The 16,272-nt window shown below is 36.9% G+C and overlaps 1 protein-coding gene across 1 annotated transcript in view; it reads right to left on the reverse strand.

Moving 5' to 3' along the window:
• LOC150091361 (protein mono-ADP-ribosyltransferase PARP4-like) overlaps positions 1–16,272 on the reverse strand; it is a 577,845-nt gene that overhangs the window by 13,213 nt on the left and 548,360 nt on the right. The window contains exons 25-26 of the mRNA XM_090390099.1: positions 15,261–15,340; positions 10,979–11,075 (exon numbers count right to left, since the gene is read on the reverse strand). Coding sequence (XP_090246225.1) covers positions 10,979–11,075; positions 15,261–15,340 — 177 coding nt within the window. The remainder of the gene's footprint in view (positions 1–10,978; positions 11,076–15,260; positions 15,341–16,272) is intronic.

The raw sequence follows: 16,272 nt of genomic DNA on the forward strand, positions 1-16,272 counted from the left end.
GTAGGTAAATGAACAATCTGTGCAAGGTCGTTAGTAATTGCAAAAGTCTCAGCATCTCGACTAGCTGGGTCTGTGCAACTAGAAAATGGAAGCTAGCTGGAGTTGTGAACATTAAAATGACCAAGGAAAATTACCTCCCTGTTAGGAAAGTAGGACTGGAGAAAGTCAAGTTGCAAAGAGAGGAAGTCAAAGAGCTCAATGTGATTAGTGGAATTGGGAGAAAGGTAGAGACAACAGATAAATTTGACTCAATGAGGTAGAGAAATTTTAAGCCAGAGAAGATCGAAAAGAGGAGATTACGATCAGGGAATATCGGAATGGATATAAGCACAAATACCACATTTGAGGCGAAAGGAATCATACAGGAAATAATTTGGGCAAGTGAGATGAGCAGTAGTTGAATCAACCGATAACTGAGATTCTATCAGAAAAAGTACATGGGGTTTAGCAGACTGCAAATGGAAATGGACGTCGGTGAGATTAGAATTGAGACCATGTATATATGTGAAATGAAGTAGGAAGTGTTTGGGAGGTTTAGATCTTTTTGCAGATAAGCTTACTCTATTAGTTTGACAATTCATGGTGTATTCAATAGTAAGAAAAAGTGGGGGGACATGCTGCATGAAGTAATGAAATTTTTGGATATGGCTTACACACGGTAAGAATATACCAAGATCCTTGACATAACGTGGCCTCGACAATGCCCCCTGCATACACCATTACTCAGACTCCCTCCAGTCACTATCCGGCAGGGAAGAGGTAGCAAGATTATACACTAGATGACCCTAAAGCCTCCTAAAGAGTTACCAATAGGTTCGGTCCGGTGTACTAACTAGCGGCCGGCCTTCAAACACCGTTTTAGAGCTGTACCCTCGAAATGTAAGGAATATTGGACCTTGCCATGATGTTCATCATAACCTCAAAAGCCGTAAGTCATACTGCACGATGGACGCGGTGGGAAAGGGTTACCGGAATTTAACGATCTCTGGAGACTAAACATGGGTTCCACCACTTCAAGCCTCCAATAAGCAAAGTGGTGGTATTGCACCGGTTGATGAGAGGCATCTATCACCTAGTACTGCCTGGTAACACAGAGGGGCGGCATTCCTCCATGTGGTGTGGGCGCCACACCTCGTTTCCGGCTTATGTTGGTTCACACCTGGGTGGTCACCCACAGTGTGCTTGTGCTTGGAGGTTATACCCAGGATTACTAACAATCCCACCATCGTGAAGGTGCAAGCAGAGGATTTGGCTGTCAGAGACCGTCTGGACTTCACCGAAATTGGGTCAATTTGACTTGAATGTCACCCGAATATCAGCGCCATCAGCATTTTAGACTCCCAGGTAGCAAGTACAGCTTGTCTGCCCTATCTGAGAGAATGTCTGTGACAACTTCAAGCTCTGTATTGGAAAAAAAATGCTGGATCGAACATATATTGCCAAAGAGGAAAAGACAATGGCAGGTTTCAAGGCTTCAAAAGATAGAGCCACACACTTGCTTGGGACTAATGCATCGGGAGATTGCAGATTAATACCACTGCTTTAGTACCATTCTGGAAATGCTCGTGCATTTAAGGGCATCAATAAAGCCACCCTACCCATGCATTTCCGATCGAATCAGAAAGCATGGATAACAATATCTCTCTTTGAAGATTGGTTTAAATGCTGCTTCATTCCCAAGGTTGAAAAATATTGTAGAGACAACAATGTTCCTTTCAAGATTTTGCTTCTATTAGATCATGCTCCTGGACATCCTACGCATCTAAATTTAAATTCGAACATGAGAGTCATATTTCTACCACCAAACACGACTTCATTCATCCAACTTATGGATCAGGGTGTTATTTTGAATTTAAAAGCATACTATTTATGCACAAAATCTGCTCAGGCATTGTCTGCATTAGACAGTGAGAAAAAATTTGCATTAAGAGACTTGGAAATCTTACAATATTTACCACACCATCTTAAACATTAATAAGGCCTGGGCGGAAATTATTAAAATTTTTTTAAATGGCACATGGAAGATAATATGCCCACAGCACATAAAAGGCTTCGAAGGCTTTGAAAAAGATGCGAATCATATGAAGAGATTACTGATAAGATTGTAAAAGTTGCAGAGCTACTCTCTAGTTGGAGGTTGTTGTCAAAGATGTGGATGAGCTCATAGAGTAAGAAGAGAATGAATTATCTAATGAAGAACTTATTGACTTGCAGGCAGTGATAGTGAAAGAGAAAAATGATGACGAAGCTCAAGATGAACCAAATGAGGAGCCGAGATGCTTCATCAATAAAGCCACCAATAGTCATTCATCAATAAAGCCACTAGAGAGATGGCAGTGGCATTTCGTGAAATTGCATTGGCAAGATTCGAGAAGATGGATCCTGACAGCTAACGATTTTTAAAAGTTAACAGAGGGGTGAATGATATGCTTGCTTGCTACAAAGAAATCTATGAAAAGAAAAAAAAAAACCACTGTCCAATCATCCATTAATATGTTCTTTCGTAAGGTTGAGTGGCTGACCCCGTCTAAATCTCCACAGCCCTCAACCTCCACAGCGGCATACTTATTAGCTGAAGACATCGATTCTGGCAATGATGCTCAAAAGGTAAAACTTATTGACATTATGCCTGTCTCCTCTCTTTTTTTGTAATTTTATAATTTTGAAATTTTTTTAAATGGCACGCTTTTGTAATTTTTCCTGCGCATGAGATAAAAAATTTGAATAAATACAATAAATAATTCTTTTACATGTTCGTTGAACATTTCTTTTTTTGATTCAATCAATTCAGCAAGCATGGTTGCGAGTGCTGCACAAGCATGGGGGAAATTCCGACTTATGTAGAGTTCTGCAGAACACAACCCTTACGTTAATGGGAGAGTGGCTGTATTATATTTATACAAGTGCATATTTATAGGTTGGCCCATATTGTGTGGACTGATAAAGATGGAATAACTCACAGATTAGCTGATCTCAGAAGTTCTATTTTTTAAACGTTGTTGTTATTTGGTTTTCAGGAGCATTAGCAACTAAGGCCATACTGCTCCAGGGATATGCAGTGGTCATTCCCTGACCTTTCTGCATTCTCCGTATTTGGTGGTCACGGGCTTGTTTGTTGTTGGGTTTTATTGGCGCATTAGCAACTAAGGCTATAATGCGCCAAAACCTGGTCATTAAAAAAAATAAAATTTTTAGTGGCCTAACGAATTAGGTCACCAAGTCAAAGTATAAAAACAAGTATGAATGGTAAAAGACAAATATCAGTAAACAAGTAACATTAACAAAGTAGATTTTTTAAATATGAGTAAAATGGTTTACTGATTTCAAAAAGCTAAAAATAGCAGACACATGGTCATTGTCAGATAGGTCACGGGCTCAAACCCCGGTCTAATCAAGAAGGGTGTGCTATGCACTGCTGATCCTGCCCACCTGGCTATGGAGGCACCTATTTTTTTTATTATTTTTTTTTTAAAGTATAACACTTGAGATCAGCTAACTACGGCCCCAAATGAAGAGGTCTTTAAGAATTCCTATTCTCTGATAGATTCAAACTTGAACTTCTCCAAATGAAAGTGATAAGTGACAAAACCATTATACGATCATGGAGAATTCAAAGTTGTTGGATGAGTTTGAGCATTACCTGTAGGATTTCTTAATGCAGTTGTAATAGCCATTATGCAAAATATGTTCCTGCTGATCTGTCTGATTTGTATTTTAGTGGAGAACTCAGAAGCAACAAAAAGAAACAAGCTAGTGTGAAAGCATTAGCTGAATTTGTGGAAGTTGCCGAGTAAAGGTTATACTGGTGGCTGCACAGGTTATGTTACATTTTTATGGCTAAAACAGATAGTAATATTAAATACTTATTTTTTTTTTTAGAGGCTGTCTACCCAAAGGGAAGTTGCTATGAATGTCAAAAGAGCATTAGCATTAGTAAAAGTATATGATGCAAGAAAACAAGCTTATATAACATCAGCCAAAAAAAAACAAAACAAAACAAAAAACAGATTTTCTAATTTCGCCCATCCACTCACTCCAAACGTTTGTCTAGTTCTGCCTTGAATCTATTTAAGCTATCAATTTCTACAACAACAGATGGAAGTTTGTTCCAGAAATCAACAACATGCTGGCTAAAGGCAAACTTCCGCACATCTATCCCACAACTGTTTTTCCTCAATTTGAATTTATGCCCTCTCAGGCAATTATTCTGAGCAGGAGGAAAAATCCATCAGCATTGAGCATGCTCAAATCATTCAAGGCTTTATACACCTCAATCAGACCACCTCGCAGGTACCTAGTTTCCAGACACTGTAATTTGCAAAACTTAAGCCTTTCTTCATAAGAACAACCCTTTGTTCCATTCACTAATCTTGTTGCCCTTCTCTGCATTCACTCCAGCAACTCTACTTTCTTTCTAAAATGAGGCCACCAGACCTGTATATGATCTGGATGCCTCATTTTAGAAAGTGTGGCCTGACCATTGCCTTACACAAGGGGATAATCACCTCCTTATCCCTGCTAGAAAAATTCCTGTATGTCATTGACAAGACACTATGAGCTACTCTTGCAGACCGTCTGCACTGATCATAAAACTTCATATCTGCCTGCACAATTAACCCCAGGTCATTTTCATTCTCTACCACTGTCAGTGTAGTACCACACAGTTGATAGGTTACTCTGGGGTTACTGCTTCCCATATGCAGTACTTTACATTTGTCAATGTTCAACTTCAGTTGCTACCCCCTCAGCCCATCTGCTCAACTTTTCTGGATCCTGTTGCAGCAGCTTACTGTCATTAACAACCCTTCCAACCTTTGTATTGTCTGCAAACTTGGACATTAAGCCTGAAATTTTACCCCCGGGGGCTCACATCTGGTGAGTATGGGCTTGGCAAACCCAGGGTCCTGAGCTGGATATCATCATTCTTTCATTCTTCTCTTTCTTGGTGATGCCTTTTTACTTCTCTCTCTCTCTCTCTCTCTCTCTCTCTCTCTCTCTCTCTCTCTCTCTCTCTCTCTCTCTCTCTCATACACACACACGCACACACACAGGGGGTAACTGGGGAATTTTTTTTTTTTTTGGCTGGTGCAGCATAAGCCTCAGGCTTCCTTTTACCACGACACAAAACAAAAAATTGGAGCAGATGGTGGTAATGGATGGGCACCAACCTATGAGAGATGGCTCTATCAGAATGAGGAACGATACCAGTTGAATCAGTTGGATGTTATGGTTGCAGCAGGACTAGTATTATTTTGATTGTTTTGCCTGCTGTTTTGTGCTTACTGAATATAGCACTGGCAAAAGTATGAAATATGCATTGAATGCCTCTTTTGTTTCAATGTTTTTCTTCCTGATCAACAGCAAGTGTGCTCAGTTGAATTGTTAGCTGTTGCCTGTATATGGGGGAAGGAGTATAGAATATGAGACCTGGTCTCAGGTTCCAACACAGGGGCAGGTTTGTGTGTCACTAATGCCTAGGTCAGCCAATTATGCTTTGAAGGAGACACAGCTTGTCAAGAGAAATGTGATTAAGTATCATGTCAAACCCACTTCCCAATTTTGGAATTTACATAGTTAACATTTGAATAAATTTTCTGGTTATGTAACCTTTCCAGCAGATTTTCCAAATATTTATTAATGCAATCATTACTTATTCTTTTTCCTCTTTGATATTAGTGGCTAGATTTAGCTCAATCATGCAGAATCTGAGCAGGTCTTAGCCTACAAAGATGGAACCCAAGCCCACAAAACATGACCTTATCATAATGTCTAAAGGAAGCTTATCGGCCAGAAATGAAAGTGCTGGTGTGGAGGTAGTGTGACAAGCACACATGATGAGAAGTAGCATCTGTCTTTGTATGGAGTCCTGCTTGTCCTTGTTAATTGCCTGCGTGGCTGTGGTATCAGTTATGCATACATGACAATCGAGATGAAAATGCATTTGTAAAGAATCAATATGCATGATTCTCAGTATCACAGCTATGAATTTTTTAACTTTATCTGCTAAATGAAATAGGTGTAGAGCTGAACAGTAGTTTATGATCTAAAATAATTCTAAAGTGCTTTAGAGCTTAGTGATCCTGACACTTTATCACTAGGGGTCAGCTGATACTCAGATTACACCATGCAGCAAATTATTTTAAGACTTCATTTGAGGTTTTATCTGTTTCTCTTCTAGAATTTCCAGTAACAAGGGGCATCAAATTATCTGCATATGCAACCATGCTGGTACTAGTAAAGTTTTTATTAAGCTATTAACTGAGTTACTAACAGAGCCCTGAGGACAGTCCTTGATGGTAGTTCTTTCAATTCCATGATATCTGTTATTTACAATTACTTGGTGTCTGTGAAATATGCCTGAATAGTTTAGTAAATTTTTGTTGAACAATGGTTCTGCCACACACACACATTAAAGATGCTATCCCATCAAAGCTGGTCAAATGTCTACAATGAAAGTTAATGAAAATGCCTAGTGCATTTTTCTATGTTGTGCTATGAATCAGTTTTAGGATCCTATGGAAGGCATCCATAGTGTCCGATCCCAAATCGAAGACAACTTGGTTAGGGGGGGGGGCCAAAATAAGCTGAGCCACAAGAGTTCCTGTTAATCTTTGGGCTGCCATTTTTTTCATAAATTTTTCTGAGCACTAGGAAAAGGGCAATTGGCTGACAGAAGCCAGGGTTTGTCATGCCTTTTATGCATAATTTTGAGTAGTGCTTTGCACCAGATTTTTGGAAAGGTGTCTTCAGAGAGACACTTTTATACAGAGTTGTCAGCATTAAGGGGGAGTAGTTATGTAACCTTTTGTTCACCCTACTCTCAATCAGCTCTTTGCTGGGCGGGTACTGTTTTTGGTTTTCATAACTTCTTCAGCCACATCTTGAGTAACTTTTGGTTCTGTTTGGGAGGTGTTATAATTCTGATTCTACTGTTGTTGTTATTTGGTTTTTAGGAGCATTAGCAACCAAGGCCATATTGCTCCGGGGATATGCGGTGGTCATTCCTTGACCTTTCTGCATCCTCCGTATTTGGTCTGATCAAGAAGCGTGTGCTACGCACTGCTGCTCCTGCCCACCTGGCTACGGAGGCACCCTGATTCTACTGATGAATAAATTTATGTTAATGGGTTTCATTTTATTTATCATCATTAGCTATGATTCTATTTAATATTTTGTCCATAGAGGCTATCCAAGTGGTGGTTTCCTGGGAGTCTGCATGTTGTATGGAACTAAATATTTTTTTTGGTTGAATCTTTTTGCAGGACAATTTGCATACCAGCCTCATGGTTCTTATTCATTAGCATTAGCATTAGTAGAGGCATATGATGCAAGAAAGCAAGCTTATGCAGCATCAGCCAAAAAAAAAAAAAAAAACCCTTCCACTTCACCCCTCCGTTCGTTCGAAATACCTGTCCAGCTGAGCCTTAAATTTATTTAGGCTATCAACTTCCACAACAAGGGATGGAAGTCTGTTCCACCAACCAACTACCCGCTGGCTAAAGGCAGATTTCTGCACATCTATCCTACATCTCTCTTTCCTCAATTTGAATTTATGCCCTCTTAGGTGATTATTCTGAGCAAGAGGCAGTATCCCATCAGCATTGAGCATGCTCAAACCATTCAAGGCTTTGTACACCTCTATCAGATCACCTTGCCGGTGCTTAGTCTCCAGACACTGTAATTTGCAAAACTTAAGCCTTTCTTCGTAAAAGCAACCCTTTGTTCCGTTCACTAACCTTGTTGCCCTTCTCTGTACTCATTCCAGCAGCTCTACATCCATCTTGAAATGAGGCCTCCAGACCTGTATACAGTACTCAAGGTGCGACCATTGCCTTATACAAGGGAATAATCACCTCCCTATCCCTGCTAGTAGTTACCTGATGGTAGTTACCTCCTTGAGTAAATCCAACTTGAGCACACTGTGATCACTGCCACCTAGTGGTTCCTGTATCTGCAGATTCTTAATGCATGAAGAATCACTACTGATAATCAAATCAAGAGTACTGCTCCCTCTAGTTGCCTCCCGAACATGCTGATTTAGAAAACAATCATCCAATAAATCCATAAAGGCCTTGCTAGTGTGTGAGTGACCAACCCACAAATTCCAGTCAATATCTGGGAAATTAAAATCCCCCATTATAAGACTGTCTGATTTACTTTCCCTGTACAGTTTCTTATTATACTCATCAGAGTCATTAGGCCTATAGCACACTCCTACTCTCAATTTTGATCTCCCAATGCTTATGTCACACCAAACTGACTCGACACTGCACTGTCCAGCGATGTCAACTGGCTTCACTTCCTTGGATTTTATGTGTTTCTTAACTAATAGCATAACCGCTCCTCCCTTCCTATCCTGTCTATCCTTTCTGTAGACATTGTACTCCACAAATTCCAGTTCTGCATTACTTATATCTGTGTGATACCACGTCTCTGATATCCCAACAATATCCGCCTTTGATGCTTTCAGCAATACCTAAAATTCATAAAATTTATTTACTAAACTCCTAGCATTGGTGTACATGCAAGTATACATACACCTGTTCTTTTTCTTAGCTACCCTAACACAACCCATGTGTTTACTTGTACCCAAATGACTCCCAGCAGTCTCTGAAATATCCTGCATCTTATTTTCCAAGCTGCTGTTGCTCATTCCAATAGAAGCAGTGCAAGAATCACTTTCACCTCTGCCAGTGGCTACTTTTAATCTATTAGTCCTTGTATCCCCCCAATCTAGCAGTTTTTCGATCCACCTAGCACTGCCTCGATAGCATCAGCAAACATTCTTGCACCCTTTCTATTTAAGATAAGCCTTTGATAATATGTCTAAAACTTCTTCCCTACAACTTAGCCATTACGAAAAAAGAAAAATGTAAATGTTGGTTCCCATAATTGACAAATGAAATAGCCAATCTTAGAAGACAAATACTTAAATCCTGTAAGGCATACCAAAGGAAAAGATGAGATTGGCCTGCCAAAGAAATTTAACAACTGAAAAGAATTTACTCAGAAACTAGGATAAAATATACCAAACCAAGAGACCTACAAAAACAAAAAAAATCTGAAGAAAACTGGTATTGAAGAGCATTGCTATCATTACCAGTTCTCTTCAGATTTTTTTGTTTTTGTAGGTCTATTGGTTTGGTATATTTTATCCTAGTTTCTGGTAAATTCTTTTCAGTTGTTAAATTTCTTTGGCAGGCCAATCTCATCTTTTCCTTTGGTATGCCTTACAGGATTTAAGTATTTGTGTTCTAAGATTGGCTATTTCATTTGTCAATTATGGGAACCAACATGTACATTTTTCTTTATGGCTAAGTTGTAGGGAAGAAGTTTTGCACATATTATCAAAGGATGGTTTCTTTTATAACAGCATCAGTTTTTCATATGTGAAGTCGTGTCTTATCCTTTCTTCAAATTTATTCCAATTAATAATTTTAAATGACAATTTTGGCATGTTGTTTGTGAGGGGGAGCATTCACTGCTCGCTTTAAGCAAAATGGCCCAATGATCACTGACTGTCTAGTCCTTGTATACATCCCAGGTTCTTTGTACCATTTTAGAGATGGAAAGATGTTGGTGAGATCAATATTTAATTCATTATGCACAGAGCTGTAAGTATCAGGGTTGCCATGCTGGTTCAATATCATGGGTCTTTCTGCAGTTGAAGTCTTCCATTTTTTTTTTTGGCTATTTTAGTCTGTCCTGTCATTAAACCAGAACATAGGTTTTTGCATTTGCATCTTTAGTATTAGTACTAGCAAATGATGCAAAAAAGAAAGCTTATAGCATCAGTTAAAAAAAAACAAAAAACAAAACCACATCATCTGTCCATCCCCATCTAATTATTTGCCTAATTCTTCATTAAATTTCCTCAAACTACCCACTCCCATAGCACCAGATGGAAGTCTGTTCCTACAATTAACTACTCTCTGGCTGAAAAAGCAAATTTCCACATATCTATCTGTAAGCAACCATCCTGCCCCTAATTAAAATTTTACCTCTTTATGTGTATGTTGTTTGAGCTAAAAGTAGGATGGCATCAACATTTAGCTTACTCCTTAATCAGATCTCCATACACAGGTGCATATTTATCATTATTAATATCAGTTGAATTTATTACTGTTTTGTTCTTTAAGGTCCATTACCTGATCCAGATAATTAAGATATCATTAGTATAGGAAAATAATGAATTTTAAATTAAGAAAAGACAGTGGTTATGTGGGGCAGATGTGTAAAAATTTGTTTCAGCCAGTGAGTGATTGATTGTTGGAAGAAACTTTCATTTGGCATTGAGGAGGTGGGTAGTTGAATAAATTTAAGAAAGAATTGCATAAATTATTAGAGGGGATGGGATGGGGTAGTGTTTTTTTTTTTTTTTTTAGCTGATGCTATATAAGCCTGCTTCCTTGCACCATTTTCCATTACAATACTAATACTGATACTATGCAGGCAGTTCTAAGAGGTTGATAACAGCCTGCATAGCACATAACAGATATTCTGTGAAAATTTTTCTTTCAGCCAGAGAGTAACTAATTGTTGGAACAAACTTCCATCTGCTTTTGTGGAAGTGCATAGTTTGAATAAATTCAAGGAACGATTAGACTAATTATTAGAAAGACATGATAATGATGTTTTGTTTTTTTTTTGGCTGGATGCTGAAAATTTATATAGAAATTCAAGCCCAATATCAATAAGTATTTTCTGTTTTCCTAACCTCCAGCCCATACAATAGGTTGCAGTAAACTTCTGTGTTTGGGGTTACCATAGAAACAATGCAGAGTATGTTTCCTTAAAATTTTACACCTACCTTTATTCAAAACTTAAACACATACCAGTTCGGATGATCTGAAATTAGTACTGTAAGTAAAAAAATGGTATATACCATACAATTTATAACATAAAATTTAAATGCTTTATTACCTTGATCCAGAATTACTATAAAAAGATTAAATTTTTTATTTTTCTTTCCACCTACCTAATGATTTCAAGCCTGCTTTTTCTAGTACTGGATACAATGGTTCCTTTAATAACTTTAAGGAGCTGAAGCAGTGATCCTCTTCCCAATATCCAGCCTAATGATAAATATGAATAATAATACAATTTATGAAAATTACTGGAAATAATATTTATTTCTGTACAAACAGTATATTAAAACTGTTATCAATATAGAAATAAATAAAGAAATATACAAATCCATTCACAATGTCACTTTTTTATATCCTGTAAGAGCTCTTGGACTCTCTCTCTCTTGCATGTTATTATTTTTTGATATAATAACATGCACTTCAACTTAAAATCCCCTTCAAAACTAGTATGAGTGCTATCCATTACCTCCAAATGTTTGTCTAGTTCTTCCTTGAATTTATTTAAGCTATCAATGTCCACAATGACAAATGGAAGTTTGTTTCAGCAATTAACCACTCGCTGGCTAAATGCAAATTTCCATACATCTATTCTGCAACTGTCTTTTCACCCCTCAAATGCATGATCTGAGCAAGAGACAGAATCCCATCAGATTCTGGAGATTAGGCACCTTGCTCAAACCATTCACACCCTTATACACCTCAATCACATCATGATCATCTTGCAGGTGCCTAATCTCCAGACACTTCAATTTGCAGAGTCTGGTGCCTAATCTCCAGACACTGCAATTTTCAGACTTTCTTGGTAAGAGCACCCCTTTGTGCCCCTCACCAAACTCATTGCCCTTCTCTGTACTTGTTCCAGCAGCTCTACATCCTTCCTAAAATGAGGCCTCCAGACCTGTATGCAGTACTCAAGTTGTGGTCTGACCATTGCCTTATATAAAGGGATAATCACCTGCTAGCAAAATTCCTGTATATCACTGACAAAACCCTATGAGCTGTCCTGGTGGACTGTCTGTACTGCTCAGAGAACTTTATATCTCACTGTACAATTACTCTCAATTCTTTTTCAATCTTCACTACCCTGAGTGTAGTACCACAGTTGGTACATTACTCTGCATTTGTCAATGTTATACTTCAGTTCCTACTTCTCAGCCAACCTGCCTAACTTTTGTAGATCTTGTATCGGTAGCATACTCTCATTAACAACCCTGTCAACCTTTTGTATTATCTGCCAACTTGGACATTAAGCCTGATATACCTTCATCAGTATCACTGATAAATATAGAAAGCAACGATGGGCCCAACACAGAACCCTGGGGGACTCCACTAATAACATTAGTCCACGAAGGTGTCCATTGATTACCACTCTCTGTCTTTTCCCACTCAACCATCCCTTAATGTCACACTGCTCCAATGTGTATAGCAGTCTTTTATATGCAACAGTATCAAAGGCTTTCCTGAAATCAAAGTATATGATATTAAAATTGTTTTTTTTTTTTTGGGTCCAGTGATTTGAATGGTTAACTCTTTTAACTCCTTAAACCTTGGTGTGGCCCTTTTCTTGCAGAAAATAAAAGTTCTTCTGGGCATTCTTGTCTAAAAAAAAGTGAAATCTCATCTACATTGAATACAGCAAATGTCGTTTGTCTACAATAGCTTTCAAAGTGTCATAATATTCTTCTTCTGAAATTAACTGATGAAGAAGCTAGCTCCCTCATCAGTTAATTTCAAATTGTGTAGATTATCTTTTTTTTTTTTTTTTAAATGCACTCAAGCCATTTATATTTGCCTTGAAACGTGCAGTGGACATTGATTTTCTTTTAAATTACTGCTGTGCCTAATGAGGCTCATTGTTGCATTTTGTCTTCAATCCAAATTATTAACAAGGCTTCCATGTACTCTATTGGTAAACTATGCAAATGCTGCAGTTTATATCTCAACTTTTGTAGATTGATGGAACTATTGTGATTTTATTTTATTTTGCCCTTATTTTTTCTTATAGTACACAAAATAGATTCAGTCAACTCTATTGAATAGCAACTTCAATCAAATAGTCACCCTTTTCAAGGCACTTAAGCATTGCAAGTTTTACTTCTAAATTAACACATTTTTTTATCTTACAAGCATATGGTGTTGAAGAAGATGGGTTTTTAGAAGGCATAATGAGAGAAAATTCCTTTAAAATATGAATTGCAAATAATACAGAAAAATTCACAGAGCAGAAATATAACAGGTAATTTTCTTTGTGACACATTATAAAAGACAGATATGGAAGTTAAGTGGAAAGACAACATGCAATTTTAGAATTTTGATTACCAATAATTTTTTCTACATTTTAATATATTCAGCTACTCATAGCATGATCACAATCCCACACAGTGAGGAGTGCACGCAATGCCACCTATCCCAAAATACATAACAAAACACCATCACACATATTCTGCTATCCCCCCCCCCCGTTGCATGAGTATATAAACAGTGACCCAGCAATCTAAAGCTTAATCTAGAAATTAATTAAGCTTTGTTTGAATTCTATTGGTGCAACAGTGATGCATTAATTAATTTAATGTTGAGATTAAGTAACTACAGCCCTTGATCCAACACGGTACATATTAAATAAAATACTGACTGGAACTATTAGGTTGGTCACTTATACGGTACCAAGAATTTTTGTATTTATTGGGTGACTGTTTTCAATACGAGCATATTAGAGAGGCAATAAGAGAAAGCAATACTCGTGATTCGATTATCAGCAGTGACATTTCATTCATTAAGATTCTACAGATAAAGGAACCACTAGGCTGCAATGTCACTGCTGATAATAGTGTATTGATGTGGGATTTACTTAAAAATATAACTATTGTAAAAATTAAAGGGAACAGATTTTGTATTTGTAAAGGTGACTACAATGGTCTTTGACAGTTCTTAAATTCTATTCAGTGGGGCTAACTGATGGCATTAGCAATTGCAAATTCTAAATGGAAAGACTTCAGGGAAGTTATTAGAGAAGTTAAAGGGTTATAATTGCAACTAATAGATACTGTTCAAAGTTTGGACTTAAAATGGATACCAAATGAACTAAGGAGATGGCAGAGAAGAAAAATTCATAGGAGACATATAAATTATCAGGAAATACAAAAAACTACAGTAAGTATAAACTAGTCCATAGTCGAGTCACAAAGTGGGTTAAGCAGAATACAAGAAATCTGGCAGGATTACAAAGAAATGTAGTAAAGACTACTTACAATAACACTAGAAGGAAAGGTATGAATCACACTGATCCACCAGATATGAATGGTAAAACTTATGCTCCTTTTCAGGTTGCTGACAAACTGAATAAATATTTTGCATTTACATATATGAATTTTTTTAGGAATGGGGATGCCAGAATTATATCAAATTCTTACAGAGAGATAAATGATTTTGTGATAACTGAAACAAAATAGAAGGTAAATTATTTAAGCTAAAAGTAAATAAGGCACCTGAAACTAATGGGATCTAGCCAATTATATTAAGAGATTCAGCAAAAGAGATAATCAAATCTTTATCCATAATTATGAGAACAGCCTTGAATTTAAGGGAAGTCCGTATGGACTAGGGATGTGCAAATTTATTCCCAAATTCACAAAGGGGGGGGGGGAATCTCAAAGGGTGACACAAGATAATTACAGACCTACAAGGTAATTATGGACCTGTTAGCTTGGCTTATGTTCCATGGAAAATAATGGAGACTGGTTAAAATACTTAGACTTCAGAAAACCTTTTCATACTGTTCTACATAAAAGACTGCTGTACAAATTGGAGAAGTGTGGCATTAGGGGCAAGTTACTGCATTCGATAATGGGATGGTTGAATGAGAAAAGACAGACAGACTGATTATTGATGTGGAATGCTGTTTTCAGACTAATGGTATTCGTGGAGTCCTCCAGGGTTCAGTGCAAAGAACCATTGATGTATTCAGTATTTACTAATGATATTGATGAAGGTCTAACAGATGATGCAAAAGATGGCAGGGTAGGGTTTAAGGGTATGCTAGTGAAATGAGATCCAGAAAAATTAGGAAATGATATGATTATACAGTCAGACAGAGTTTTCTGAGCAATGCAAACAAGCTGCCAACACAGCTCATGAGATGTTGTCAATAATATACAGAAAATTTTGCAACAGGTATATGGAGGTAAATATTCTCCATATAAGACAATTTGTTTTAGCTCTCTTAAAATATTTAATGAAAGAAAAAAATTGTGCAAAACTTTTTGAATGATCATCACATGAGTGCACACAATACATGCAAGCATGTGCTTCACACATACATATACTGTTGAATGCCACACTAGTGCTTTTTAGTAATATGAAATATTTATACAACTTAATAACTACTGGACTTACTGGAGTTTGGAAAAGAAACACTCCTACATTTTCCTCACTAGGAATGAGTACTACATTTTCAAGTTCAGCAAATGTAATATCTGGAAAATAAAGAAATATTAAGTCTAAGAACCATGTTTCCAGGAAAATTGTTCAGTATAATAAATTTATCCTTTTTCATCATATTAGAAGAATTAAATTTAGAACATTTATTCACTGAAATACACAAACATTACAGAACAGTGTTTCTCTACCTATTTTTGCAAAGTATCCCCTTTTAAAAATAAAAAATATAAACATTCCCAGAACCTACAATTCTGATACAGTTTTTTTTCTGTATGACTGCACCAAGTTTGTTTAAACTTAAATTTAAACAAACTTAATTATAAATGGTTGGTTGGTTGACTGCTTGGAAAAAATTGCCTACAGGCAAATTTTTGCCTGTAAACAAAACTTGATGTCATACTTATATTTGTGCAAATAAGGTAAACAAAAATTTAGATTAACATAAAATCAGTCTATTTTTCATTCATATATATATATTTTATATGTACATATGCATAAATTTTTACACAAATATCAGTGATTAGACTTAACAGTGATCATATTTGACCGCTTGGAAACAATTGCCTATAGGCAATTTTTTGCCTATAGACAAAACTTGACTCTAAAACCTTTTTTCTGCAATTCAGGGGGAATTACCTTATAGCTCAACCACACCTTCAATTTATGAGACAGTGACTATCACTCCCTTTTTGCTATGTTTCTTCCTGCTGAGATTTATATGAGCAACAAAAAGCAGAAGGCTCAGTCTAAATTACTGGTATTAGTAATCATTTCACTGACCTTATCCATGGCTTCCTAGAATCAGTATTTCCTTCTATAAATCAATCAGTTACCAGTGGAGAGAGAGAGAGAGAACAACATCTCTTTAATAGCTCCTGTTTTTGAGTTGCATAGTAGTTTTAATTTGTTATAAATTTGTAATTCTGATGAAATGGGTACAAGGCTTCTGTACACTATAGGCTTCAAA

This window comes from Mastigoproctus giganteus, chromosome 1, assembly GCF_048544385.1.
Source record: "Mastigoproctus giganteus isolate SK-2022 chromosome 1, ASM4854438v1, whole genome shotgun sequence".
In the NCBI taxonomy this organism is placed as follows: Eukaryota; Metazoa; Arthropoda; class Arachnida; order Uropygi; family Thelyphonidae; genus Mastigoproctus; species Mastigoproctus giganteus.